Raw genomic sequence first — 13,346 nt, forward strand, 5'->3', positions numbered from 1 at the left:
ACAAGCCAAACTTTCTCTGCCTCCACTTGCCGATAGGGACGCTGAGAAACTAGGCACACACACTTTAGATAGTAAATGCTTTATTTTTCCTTTATTAAAAACCTGCATTAATTACTAAACAATGCTAAATCCATTCTCTGGACCGAAAAAAGGGGGATTCGAAGGGTACATTCTACATGGAAGCTAACCCCCCTCCCCTCAGTGGCTACTGCAAAAAAAAGACTCGCAACGGCACGCCTTCATCCACCCACACAGCCAGGCATTCGCGCGCACACACAGCAAAAATCGAATCGTACCGCAACATTCCGCCAAGGGACTTGCAGGGGGGGGCGAGTTCTTGCGGACATCAGAAGGGGGAATTTTTTTGAAGAGTTTTGCCCCACCAATCCGCCTTCCCCATCTTATCAACCCTCCTCCAGGGGACTTTTCTTGGCACAAAAACGCCCGTGAGAAAAAGGATGCTTTCTGGCAGAAAGCTGTGCTCGAGGGCGTGCGACAGGCTCACCCTTTTGGCACAAGAACCTGCTGCCCGTCCCCGCATCAGCACAAGAGAAAGGGGTCCACAGCGCAGGCCAGCAGAGGATGGGGTGGGGGAACTGCCACGCGGGCCAAAGGCAGGGAAGCCCCACTCGGATGAGGTCTGGGCAATGTGCACAGGAATGGAAATGCACCTTGTCACGGTCTCCGCATGGCTACGCACCAGCTCGTTCTCGGAAAGCCTGCCTGTGGCTTATAAAAAACCCGGCAAGGGGAGCCGCTTTCTTGAGGCACAAGGGACCCCCACCACCCCACGGAGGCCTTTCTCCTCTGCCGCCAACATGCAGAGAGCTTTTAATGGCTGAGAGTCAGCAGCCACTGCAGAGAGAGGGATTTGCCGCTTGCGGCTGCGAAGCCGTTCCCAGATCAGGCAAAGATCACGCCAACCCCACCAAAATCAGCTAAGGCAGCCAAAGCAGTGATTTAAATAGTTGGAAGCAAGAGGTGCGGGAAACCATGTGAGCCGTGGGTGCTGCCTGACCATACAGCTCAGGTGCCCCTCGATGCTCGTAAGAGTTGGCAAAATAATGGAGAGACAACAGAAGCCAGCCAAAGTCTCGGAATGCTCGACCCAGCTGGCTGCTGGCGTTCAATTTAGACCCTGTATTCCTCGATGCATCCAGGCCAGGCCCAAATCCAGTCTTGAGCTTAGCAAAAACTCATTGCTTCCTAGATTCAGGGAGACCTGTCTTGGGTTGAAAGTCAAGGAAAAAGCACAGAAACATAAGCCGAACTTGTTTACCACCACATCATCTGCTGGGATTCAGAGACATACATCAACTGTGGACCAAGCCGAGCTAATGCAAAAAAAAAAAAAAAAAAATCCCAGGAAATTGGAATTTCAGAAAGGAAAGAGGGAGCTCCTTTGGCAACACTAACGAACCCCAAATTTACAAAACCTCTTAAAGTCAAATCGGGCCCACGGGCAGCTAGGAAGGAGGAGAAATCGCTTCAGAGCAAACCAAACTATTGGGCAGGCAGGTGAATGGAAAAAGTTGGGATATTTTCTTCTTCCTCATCCTTAACAAAGAGGGAGGAAGGAAAAGTGAAAAATATCAGAAAGGTATCGTAGTATTTCTTACTCAGTATTTTCTTGGAACGCTGTGGCTGCCTGATCCACAAAATCTGCTTCGTGCTGGGATAAATACACCTGATTAGGAATCTGGTGTAACAAATAATAAAAAAGAAAACCTTTAACCATTCCCTCAGGGAGGGAGGGAGGGAGGGAGCCATCAGTATCACAAAAAAGCATTTCTTCAAAGCTGGTCTTGGCCCCAAAGTTCCCACAAGTGTCCTGTGAACAGGAAAACCTTAATTTGTCATCGGATCAGGTACAGATTTTCTCAGGGAGTTCAGCCCAGAGATAAGGGAGGTTGCTCAAGAGGAAAAAGGGTGTTTTAAGCCAGGTCAGAAGAATCCAAACGTTCGTAGGCATTCCCACATACAGCAAAAGAAAGGCCAAAGAAGGGTCCAGCGTCGCAGCAGAGCAAAATCCGTCCGTCCGTCCATCCATCGAAAGCTCTCATCCCCCATCAAAAGGTTACGCTTGGCCAAAAGATCCCGATCGCTTTCTTAGTGGTGAGACCCCGGTGCGGGCAGCCTTGTCATTCTCCCACGAGCCGTCAGTGGCTTTGCTTTTAAAAGAAAACTTAAAGGTTTCAAAGTTTTTGTGCAATGGAACAGCAGACACTCAAAAAGTGGTCCTGCAGGAGGTTGGCACATTTCTGGGTTTTTTTCCTCTTTTCCATATATAAATATGGAAAATACATATTTCCATATATATTTCCATATATATAAAATGCAAACTTGGAGAGGTACCAAGGAAGAGATGCCGCACGTCTGCTTCCAGGCCACATGTTAGAAAAAGATTACGACTCTTTGTAAAAAAAATACGCAGGGAAGAATCTGAAGGAGGAGAGGTAGGACCAACAGGTTGTTGCAAAACCAGCTAGAAGTCTTGGTCCTGGAGCTCCAAGCATTGCGTCGGACGGTGCAGGATCCCTGGAAAGGAAATGACCAGATGTTAAAACAGGGCTGGACAGACCACGGGGTCTCTCTCTTGAGCTAAACCCAGCCCAGCCAATCTTGTCCCGGAACTGAAAACTCACCCCCTTTTCCCTTCTGGCTGAGCTGGAGAAGAGGACAGAGCATCTGTAAACTTTACTCCACATTGCAATAAAAGCAACATCTTTTATTTTGTGCAGTGTTTATTCTGCTGCCACACACACACACACACTGTTCAGCCTGCCAGCTTCGGCTTCCCAAAATGCCTTATGCGCTAGCTCAAAGCTTAGGCCCCGAGAACTAGGCACGCCTCTCACTTGTTTAAAAAAGGAACAGGGAAGAGCGATGCCCTGGACATACCTCATTTAATGAGGATCCCTGGGGATCGGGCCTCATCCTCATTTATGTTCCGCAGATTCCTCTCTGCTTCCTCTGAGGGCCTGGAACAACAGAAGCGCGAGAGTTGCCAGGCCAGAGAAGAACCCAGTTTGAAAGTTGCCCTCAGCCAAGCATTGCCCCCAAACTAGGCGGGCCCCTACAGAGGTGGCACGCCCCATGTTGCCTTCAGCCACTGGGAAGGGCACCGTTCTCCAGACCCCATCGCTGATTACCCCGATAAACACCAACCTAACTATTATTCTGCCATTTTCCAAGTCCACCAAGCTAAACAGCCAGCGACAGTTTGCTTGTCACGGCAAAAGGGCCTGATCCAGACAAACTCTGCTGTGCCCCAGAGAGCTGCAAAGAATGGTTTCTATCATTCTTTGTTCAAAAACACTCACAAATACTTACAAATTCCTACAGGGGAAGAATGGGCGGCGAAATTAATGGAGCTGGCAGAGACGGTGAAACTGACTGCATTGATAAAAGAAAATAATCTAACTTTGTTTCTACTTGGAGACCACTTTTGGGCTTTTTGCTCAAAACTGAAAAAGGTGAAGATTTAATCTTGGGATTTGATGGTTAGGATTGTATAAGAAAATAGAAATAATGTGTTTTATAGATAAAACAGAGTAAGAGGTTGATGCATTTTTATGCTTATGTCTGTACTGAAGATAGTCGGAAGTGATTCTTTTTTATAAGTTTCTGCACTTTTAAGTTTGTCCCTTTTTTGTTCTTTCTTAAAATTCTTTCTATTCTTATGTTGTTTTACTTATATTCTGAAATGTAATAAAGTTTCTTATTAAAAACAATACAAACGTTTTCTCTAACATTAGTGGACTATCAGCAGAAGTTACATATGGGTGATAGATGTGTCTGTCCCAGCACTTTCCACCTCCGTCCTACAGAAATGGACCGAAATGAAATAATGCGCAAACTTGTGTGCTTGAGACAGGCCATGCCATCCATGCCTGGTCGCAAAGCCAAAAGCTCCCTCCATGCCCCATCAGTTTTTACATCCGGGCCTGCTACCCAGGGGCAGAGACTTACGCCAAGAAATCCTTCACTTCTTCGACTGTAATATCTCCAGTGGTATTTAAGGGGGTGTCAATGCTACTGTCCGGGGAATCAACCGGCGTTGGGGCAAACGATGCTTGGTGGTCTTCGGGAGACCCTGAAGGGAGGAAAGCAGCCACAACATGGCCATAAACATCCAGAATTCAAATTTAACCTTCCCTGCCCTTAAATCACTTAATTCTCCCTGGCTGGATCAGTTGCAAACTCCCCTCAAAACTTTCTAGTATTGAATGGTTTTTCTCAGAGGGAGGGGCAGGGAGAGCAAGAACAAGCTTCATTTTATCGGAGGGCTCTGGAATTTCCTTCAAATCTTTCTGAACTTATCTTTGAAACATGCAAAACTGTACTGCGTGATTTTTTTCAGGCAGACCGACCCACAAATATCCAATGTCACCTAGCTGGGTAATGAAATATCTGCAAACAAACCACCAAGCTCAGAGGGCACCGAGAACTCTACAGTTCAACCCTGAGCCACAGAGATTTTCTTCTATTGAGACAGATAAATAGAGCAACACTTGGTTTTATCAGAAGGTATAATAAAGCCAGGAGTTTGCAGAGAATTCAAGACTGGCCAAGGAAGGCCGAACCAGCTTGGAAATCAACCCATAAAGCTATTGAAACAACTTGCGTCCGATTGCCAAAACCACACAGTGGTTTGCTAGTCTGCCAAATCGCGGAAAGGGTGTTTTTCCTTACGATCGTTGCTTGCCGGGGAATGGTTCGCCCCCGATCCTTGCAAAACGTGCGTCCCATTGGCCTGGCTTAGTTTTGGCGTTGCCGTGAAGTTCTTTCTGTAATAAAAAGGAAGCAGCATCTACGTTTCCATCTGCCACCCCAGGCCTCCCTGAGAGCCCACATGCATCTGTCTCTATTCCAGGGTCAAAATAAACGCAGTGCTCTTCACGCCGTCGGTCATCTGGTAGCTTAAGCAAACCGCCGCTATGAATTGCGTCCCCGGGTGACGCACATAAGGTCAGCCAGGGCTGTGATCGCAGCATCAGGTCCACCCTCTTCACTTTTTGGACGGTGTCTTGTGAACTTCCCTGTGGTTGTGAGGTGGGACACGGCAGGTTTTAAACCTCTACCCACACTGGGGTCCCAGCCTGGATTGCTCCCTCCCCACGTGCAGCAGAATTGCCCTCCAGGTGCCGACTGTGGCCTTCGGTAAGGGAGACAAACAGCAGATCGAGCCCCCCCCACCGTGGCTGTTTTTCATTTTCCACAAAATGCATCCAGTTACAGGCTGTGTATCACCCCCTTAGCCTGGCTTTGAAGGACAAGGATCTACTGGCATAGATTTTGGATATAAAAAAGTCATTTTGGATGCATCGCCCACCCATGAGCCGCTCTCTGCCACGCGAGTGGGGAGAAACCTGGCTCGTGCTTAGAGGCCTTTGGCAGGGAGCCAGGTGTACATCTTCTGGGCTGAACTCCGCCTGCCCTTCGCATTGGCAGAGGCTCTTCAGTGCCAAAGGGGGCTCTCATCCCAGTCTCTAAAGGAACCCCACTCCCGAGAGGGTCAGCTGGACTTGCAAAGCAGAGGTGATGGCGTGGGGTCCCCTCACCCTGGGGAAGGGGCGTCGTGGGTGCGGCTCGTCTCTAGCACGCACAGCGGCTCTGTGATGTTCCTGGTGCTCAAGGAGAAGCGTTCGAATTCTGACGGGGAGACCAGGTAGAAGCCTGCAGCGGGAGCAGAGGAGGAAAGGGGGCTTAGGGAGGCAGATGCGGCGGATGCCTCGGGTGATTCTGGACGCCCCTCCCCCGTGCCCGGGCACCTGCAGCCACGTAGCTCACCTTGGCCGTATTTGGTGAAGACGCAGGAGGCGATTCCGCTGATGTCTTCCTTCCGGATGCAGTCGTAGTGAACCTGCGGCCTCAGGCTGGGCACCGTGAAGACGTGGAGGTCCCCCAGGTTGGTGAGGCAGGCCAGCCCGTTCTCGGAATAGTCGTCACACGTAGCGCTGGCAAAGCTCATCAGCCCCACTTTCCGAACCCGGCAACCCTCGTGGGCGGTCAGTTTGAACTTGGTTTTGGCGCTGACTCTGGGGAGGGTGAACACCTGCAGCCGGCAAGCGGAGGAGAAGTCAACAGCAAGCTTTAGTCCTAAGCTACGTACTTCTTCCCAGACGGGGGCCGCTGGCCACTGGGACCCACAGCAGCACTGGCGTGTGCCATGTGGGGCTGGGAAGACCAATCCCCGCCCCTGAAGAATCGGTCCCGAGGAGGAGGAAATCATTCTACAATAGCAGGAAGCCAGTTCACCGTAACCATAGAGCAAGAGTCAATTTTATAATGGTACTTATATTTGCTGCAGAAGAAATTGGAAGCTTCTTCTTTCTATTTTCCTTCCCCCTTCCCTCCTCCCTCTTTTTGTTAGTTTGTGTTAGTTTTTAGGTTCTTTGTAAACCGTTTTATAAAATTGATTTTAAAAAATATCAGGAAGCCAGTTCAGAGGGAGGGAAATGCTTTCTGCCCTCACTCTGAATGAGCAAACGATGTTCAGTCCCTTCACCCCCTCAATAATCATTGGGCCCTTTTACTTTATCATAATGGTAAGAAAACACGGAACTGCCACTGAAACGCCAGGGGACACCGGGAAGAAGATGGGCCACCGGGAATTTCCCTCGAGGGCTTCCTCTCCCTCGCCCAGAATTACCTTGAACTGCTCTTCTGAAGCAATGAGCACCGAGTGGCTGCCCTGCATATCAGGGGCTTTGGCCAGGTCCCGAGAGACCTCGTACGGCTCCGGCAGAGGGTTCCCTCGGCCATCCAGGACGGCAATCGACACCACCGGCGCTCTGTGCATGAGCTGGATCTCCTTGCCCAAGACCGCCTCCACCAAGCGCTCTGAAAACTTCTCCTGGGAAGGGATTTCCAGGGCGTAGGCAAAGACGGAGCCAGAGTTGGTGCCGGCCCACATGGTGGGTCCGTGATGTGCAGCTGCGGAGAGACAGGAGGAGAAATGTGAGGGGGCCGCCTCTCGGGACCACCCAGACTCTCTGCCGGCAATGCACAACAGCTCCTATCACTCCCAACCAGCAAGACCCCTCGGGGCCCCCTTGGGAGGAAGAGGCTGAGTCTTCGAAGACCTGACCAGGGACACGGCAGGCGGGCTTGGGGAACAAGGCGGAGCACGTGTGCGAATCTCCTCCCACTGTGACTACTACTGTCTTCTGCGCTAATTACCTCTTTGCCTTTTTCCCTGGTGGGAATCTTTTTTTATTTTAAAGCCTAACCACATCTTCTATTATTTTACACACCTTACAGACTAACTTTTATTACTGTCCTTCTACTACAAGCTTGAAGAGGCTGCACTGTTGCATCTATACGAGGCCCGGGCTTCAGATCCACCGGATGGACGTGTTTTTCCAAGGCAAGAAAAATTATCTTGCACACCAGGGGTAATGTGGAGGACCTTTGCGCCCCCTCCTTTCAGGAGAGAAAAGATGCTCTCCACCCCCCCTATTTCTCTGCAGGGTTTTCTACCCCAAGAGAGAGCTCTGCAAACAATGGAAAATTCAGTTCCATCTCCCCATCCGCCACCTGGAAAGTTCCAAAAGCTGTTGCAGCTTAAAGACAAAGGCAGCCAAGTGACTATAGTTGGAAATCAAAGTTAGGCAAAGTCTCCCCGCCAAAAGCTAACTACAAAGTGAAGGATTACGTCCCCGTTGGGACCGCTGCCCTCCCACCATGGTCTCCCCCTTACCATCTCGGAGGAAGCTGTCTGCAAAGTAGAGACAGCGCACAACCCCAGACAGCGAATCGTCTGCCGAGCGAGGCTCAATCCGCCGCTGAACAGGAGCCATCTCCACCTCGTGGGGACCGGGCTGCTCAGCCAGGTGGGCGTTCGCTTCCTGTACCTGGCGGGGTGGGAGAAGCCGGTGAGGCAAAACTCAGATCAAGACAGCTTCTCGGCAGGGCCCGAAAGGCGCTCACCCAACCCCTAGGACGGGAGACCATGTTCTCCCTCCACGGAAAGGTCTTCTCTGTTTCCTTCTTCCCTCAAAATGGTTTACTGTCCTTTGTTTTTTACATGCTGGATTTTTCAGCCATCTTTCCTCTGTGGAATTTGGAGCATCATTTGGGGTGGGGGGAGAAGAGGGGAAGGGTTAACTTCATCTTCTCAAAAGCTCCAAGAGGAAGCTTAAATGGAGAAATCCCAAATGGTACTGTCCCCATGAAATCCCCAATGAGCTGTGCAATAAATATTCTCTTCAGTCCAAGGCCATAGACCAGCGTTTCTCGACCTCGGCAACTTTAAGACGTGTGGACTTCAACTCCCAGAATTCCCCAGCCAGCATATGCTGTAGACGCTCCATCGCACGGGCTGTTTTCGCTTAAGCAGATCAGCCTGAGGTCCTCAATCCAGTATTTTCCACTGCTGCCCAGCCTTGATCCACTCTCGCCGAACCCAGAACCCCCTTTCTTCTCGAAGACCACTCTGAGCAAATTCCCAGAAAGCTCCAACTTTCCTCCCATCACCACCGCTTCGACGCGATCCAGGATTCCCTGCCCGAGACCTGAGCTGCTCAGAAGGCCCACTCGGGCACATGCCACGTGGCTGCCGCCTCTCCCTCGACTTACCTTGCTTGAGGGACTACTGGCAGTGACTCTCTTCTTGCCCGACACGCGGCTCTTACGGATCCTGCGGAAGGACTGACGCAGGGATTTTTTCAGGGACTTAACCCGTGAGAGGGGGCCTTCCATCGCGAGAGAATCGTTGGGGTGCAAGGTGCACCTGTGAAAAAAGAACCATCACAGTCACCCAGGATCTTCAGGGGTCTTCAAGCTGTGAAGACCACTAATCAATGGGGCTTCATTCCTGGGATAGGTCAACCACGGATGGAGAGATGTCTGGCATTAGGCGTTCCTTCCAGGTTCCCTGCCCGTCATAGTTCTGCAGAGTTATTGGCTCAGAGCCCCCTTAATGAATGTCAACTGAAAGGGTTTCAGCCCCCAACATCTCAAGCGGGGGCCGGGTTGGGGGAGATCTTGACACCCCCAGGCGGTCCTCGGATTCCCCTTGACCAGATTCCCACTTGCCTCTTAACTGGATCCATTAATCAGATTACCTGATGGCCCTTAATCATATTTTGACCAACTACATAATGGATCATTATTTAAAGTTCTGGAATCTGTGCCTGATGGCCCTGTGGTTTTGGACAGAACATGCTTTAAGTGATGCTGCAAGATTTCTTGCTGCTGCGTTTGCATGGCTTCCTGGGACATAGTAACACCAGAAAGACAAGAACAGAGGCGCGCATTTTGTCACGGACAAAAGTTGGCATCACCACAGCTGAGTGCCATTGTGCTCAAAACAAGGGCTATCTTGACTAACAGAAAGTATTGGGCAATTAAGTACGTTGGACAAGGAAATGTTGGGCGTCCAGTTAGCTAAGAGAAGAACAGATGTGCTTCTGACAGGGAAGACATGAGACAATCACGTTACCACATAAGCTTTTGCAGGATAACCTGGTTAGGGTTTGTTTGAAAGATCTGGGGGTTCACCCCTCTCTCTGAGGGGACTGTGAGAACTTTTCTAGTCATGGCTTTCTGTGAAGTTCTGACACAGTTGACTCAGTAAGGTTCTGACTCATGCATCCAGGTGGAATGCAGATTTCAGATTTATTGATGGTGTGTACAGATGTTAAGCAAAAAGCCACGACTAGAAAAGTTCTCACACAGCTGCCTGACAAAAGACACACGGGCAGGTCGAAACCTCCTCCGCACTCCCCCCCTTTCCCCTTAACAGTCCAGCATTCCACTCCTGGCCGGCCGGCTGGCACGACCTCGGATTCCTTCTCACTCTCAGCAACTTTTCCCCTCCCATCCGGAGCTTGACACGCGTTGCTTCAGTGGCAGAGAACACAATCCACAGATCTAACAACTCTTTGGTTGTGGGTTCTGACAGCTCCTCAGAAACTGCCCTGCACTGTGAGAGGGTGGTGACCAATCATACCCACTCCGTTCCAGGAGTCATGAAGCTTTGCGCCAGGCAGCGCTTTCTCTACCTGGCCAGCACGGGGTTCCTGCGGTAATAGTCATACAGGCCAAAGCCGTGGCTGGTCCCAAAGGCCACCAGGTTCCACTCTGAGTGCAGGGTGACGGCTGTGACGGCTGCAGGGGGCAGGCACTGCAGGAGGACGCTGGGCTGGAAGCCGGGGGCAAAGGAGATGGCGCCGTTCTTGGGGGGAAGCCGGTCGTGCCCCTTCCACGTGAAGCCTTCACGGTCCTGGAGCAGGTCCACCACAGCAACGCTGATCGTGTGCTCTGACTTCTCGTCATTGAACTCCATCACCAGCACCTGCCAAAGAGAGGGGAACCCCAGGTCAGTCTCGGTCACTCCTCTGATTCATCCTGGAGTAGACTGAGAGCTGCGCTGGGGGCTGCAAACTTGAACACAATTACATTCACGCTTTTGCACAGCTCTCTTTCCAGGACTGTGGCCCTCAAGATTCCTTGCGATTTCTGATTCCTCCAAGCACCTCCACTGTTCTCTCTTCTTGTCCCTGATTTCTGAAGCATCACAGACCTTGCTCACCCTTAAATAATTCCATCATTCCTTCTCTGCTTCTCCCAATAGTAACTCCACCAAATACCGACAAGGGTCTAGCATGGAACTTCTCCATCTTCCCCAAACTATAACCATCACCCAACTCAATGACTTCTATCTTCTATTATTTCATCTCAGTCTTCCCCATCTGACTGGAGAAGGCCATTTATGGCAGGCAAGAAGGTGAAGATGAAGCTTCAGATTTCTGGTGAGAAACAGCTGGATTTTGGAGCTATCCCAACAGATGCACCGCAACGTTACCTGCCCTGCCGTGCCAGCAACCACCATCTTAGCCGTGTATTTGCACAAGGTGATCTTCTGGACACCCAGCCGGGGGTCGTCGCTGTAAGGGTCAAAGCAGCCAACCTGGATGAACGTACAATAGAGGATTGTCCCCAGAGAGAGAGAAGAAAAAACAAAGTCAGATTCCTCACACAGAAGATGATTATGGTGCTCCTTGGAACCAGGAACAAATGAATTCTGCAGCCCTCAAGTCCAGCATTTCAGATGCACACCCTGGAGATACATTCTTGGGAGAATAGCGGTTGGCAAGAATGGGCCCATTTCCTAGCCCCACACAAACTGAAAGGGGGCAGTTACAAAATTAATCTATTCGCTATGAAGCTGCTCTGGAAAGCCACCAAAGGCCCTCAAAGAAGCAGATGCTGCTGGCAAAATTTATGTTCGAAACCTGGAGTGAAAAAGGATCCAATCTAGATCTGGAAGCATTCAGTAGAACGGCTGGACAAGCTAATTAAAGCCCTCCCCAAGAGGACAGTGCTCCCCCAGTCCCTGGGCAATTCTGCTTTTCATGTTTAAGAGCAAAGCCAACAAAACTGGAGGGTGACTGTTTAGGGAAGAAGGGGACCTTAACCCTGGGAAGTCTGAGGCACGAGATTTCTCTCTCGTCCTTAGCCTCTCGCCACGTGGGGGCACCCTTCCATAGAGCTTACTCAGGTCCACTTAAGAAAACAGGGTGGGGAAAAGACCCCTTCTATTGGTTAGAAAACAGTTTGATTTTTTTTTGCATATATACATAGAAATAGGCTGGAAGCACACAGAGGATGTCAGGCTCTCCTCAGGCAGACCCAATGCAGCAAAACTCAGTCTGAAAAGGCAGAATCAGGGTTGAACCTGGCAGAGAAACCACGCTGAACCCTTCCCTCCCTTTGCAGCCTGATCCGAGTTATTTTCCTGAAGCAGTCAGCGCAAAATTGCTACCGGAACTAAACAGCAACTTTCCGCATTTGTTCTCACAGCCTCGTTAACACACAAAGACACCCCTGATGTCATGTCTAGCTTGGCCCAACGCGGTTTCTTTCACTGGAGGAAAGAAAGCTTTTACAGGTTGAGAGTCAAAAGATGGACCTTCTGGTTCCAGCAATCATCAACAGACACGTTCTGGGCCAAGGGTGGGCCTCCAGACGCTGCCAAACTACAACTCCCAGGAGCCCACGGGCGACATGCTTCAGCAAGATCTGGAGAACTACGGAAACCAAATTCCTGCCCAGAGCTGGAACATCAACCACCTCCAATGATTCAGCAGCCAGAGGGCTTCCCTCCTCCACGCACACAAGAGGAAAGAAACTGAATCCAGGGTTCTTGGCACCTTCCGAAAAGGAGGCCACTCCTCATACGATTGATTCAAGCTGTCGTTGTGTTCACAGTCCGTCTGGAAGATGCCGGCCGTGCCCAGCTTGTACAGAGGCTTGAGGGACACTCCAGAAGCGTCCCAGAAACGCACCGTGCCATCTTCGTGCCTGAGGAGAGGAAAGGCAGGGAGTGGAATGAGTTTGGTGCTGTTTTGGCACAGCCACAACATGTCTCTGTCCTTTCTTCCATTTTTCACAGGGGGATTTAACCCTTGCTCGTGGCCAGTATTGGCCAATGCCCCCTCTTCTCAGCTCGGAAACTAGCATTCCCCACTGCAAGCCACCTCCTTCTCAGGGCTCCGCCACAGCTGTGTCCCACTTGGCATCTCCTCCTTGGCCAGCTTAGAAACTCTCCATCCGACATCTCCCAAATGGGCTGGGACTGCACCGCATGAATAACTCCCTCTCTCCCCTCCCTAGAAGTCTGCAGGACATCCTTCCCTTGGCCTTTCCTAGCACAGAAGCTGCCCCCAAATCTTTGGCTTCACCCCATAAGAAAGGCCCTCTTGCTAGCATCCTGGCCCACTCGCCAAGCCCTTTCCCACAAGGGTGCCCCAAGGGACCTTCTGCAGCTAGAAACAATGAGGCTGACCACTTACCCGGTCAAGAGCAGCCCCCTCTGTGTGGGTTCCTGAGCAAGGGGCTGCCCTCCGTCGATGGGCCAGGGCTGTTTAAGGCAGAAGCACACACAGGTTGCTGTGGTCTACGTCCAATCTGACCACTCAGCACAAAACTTTAAGACAGCTATGTGGAAAGTCATTCAGGCAGAGAATGGGGGGGTGATGTAGCTGTTTCCAACCCCCCACCGAACAGACCCCCTCCTCCAAGCTTTTGGCATGGCAGAGAGGCTGCTTTCAACCAGATTTAGAACACTTTTGACTCCAGAGGTGAACAAGCGCTGGGCTTCCTTTTTTACCATCTCCTCCCTTGTACTAAGAGGAAGATGGAGGCGTTAATTGAAGGACTAAACCAGAAACTTCCTTAAACCACCACACTGCAGTTAGAGGTAATCTTCTGTATCCAGTGGTGGCTACCTGTCAGCCCCGCTAGGTAGACCAGGCCAGGAAATCAGTCCCACAGGAAGCCTATGACTTCTACTGAGATTGGCTATAGTAACAAAATCTTGCAAATGTGATTGTGCT

The 13,346-nt window shown here is 50.7% G+C and overlaps 1 protein-coding gene across 1 annotated transcript in view; it reads right to left on the reverse strand.

The window, feature by feature from the left end:
- Nucleotides 1-63: 63 nt before the first annotated feature.
- Nucleotides 64-13,346, reverse strand: part of LLGL1 (LLGL scribble cell polarity complex component 1) — a 39,836-nt gene continuing 26,553 nt past the window's right edge. Inside the window, exons 11-23 of the mRNA XM_063314689.1 lie at nt 12,804-12,871; nt 12,162-12,312; nt 10,814-10,918; nt 10,011-10,303; nt 8,584-8,737; nt 7,706-7,859; nt 6,656-6,939; nt 5,794-6,058; nt 5,565-5,679; nt 4,696-4,790; nt 3,973-4,096; nt 2,902-2,981; nt 64-2,538 (exon numbers count right to left, since the gene is read on the reverse strand). Of these exons, the coding sequence (XP_063170759.1) occupies nt 2,903-2,981; nt 3,973-4,096; nt 4,696-4,790; nt 5,565-5,679; nt 5,794-6,058; nt 6,656-6,939; nt 7,706-7,859; nt 8,584-8,737; nt 10,011-10,303; nt 10,814-10,918; nt 12,162-12,312; nt 12,804-12,871 (1,887 nt within the window). The 3' untranslated portion in view covers nt 64-2,538; nt 2,902. The remainder of the gene's footprint in view (nt 2,539-2,901; nt 2,982-3,972; nt 4,097-4,695; nt 4,791-5,564; nt 5,680-5,793; nt 6,059-6,655; nt 6,940-7,705; nt 7,860-8,583; nt 8,738-10,010; nt 10,304-10,813; nt 10,919-12,161; nt 12,313-12,803; nt 12,872-13,346) is intronic.

Source organism: Candoia aspera, chromosome 14 (genome assembly GCF_035149785.1).
Source record: "Candoia aspera isolate rCanAsp1 chromosome 14, rCanAsp1.hap2, whole genome shotgun sequence".
Lineage (NCBI taxonomy): Eukaryota > Metazoa > Chordata > Lepidosauria > Squamata > Boidae > Candoia > Candoia aspera.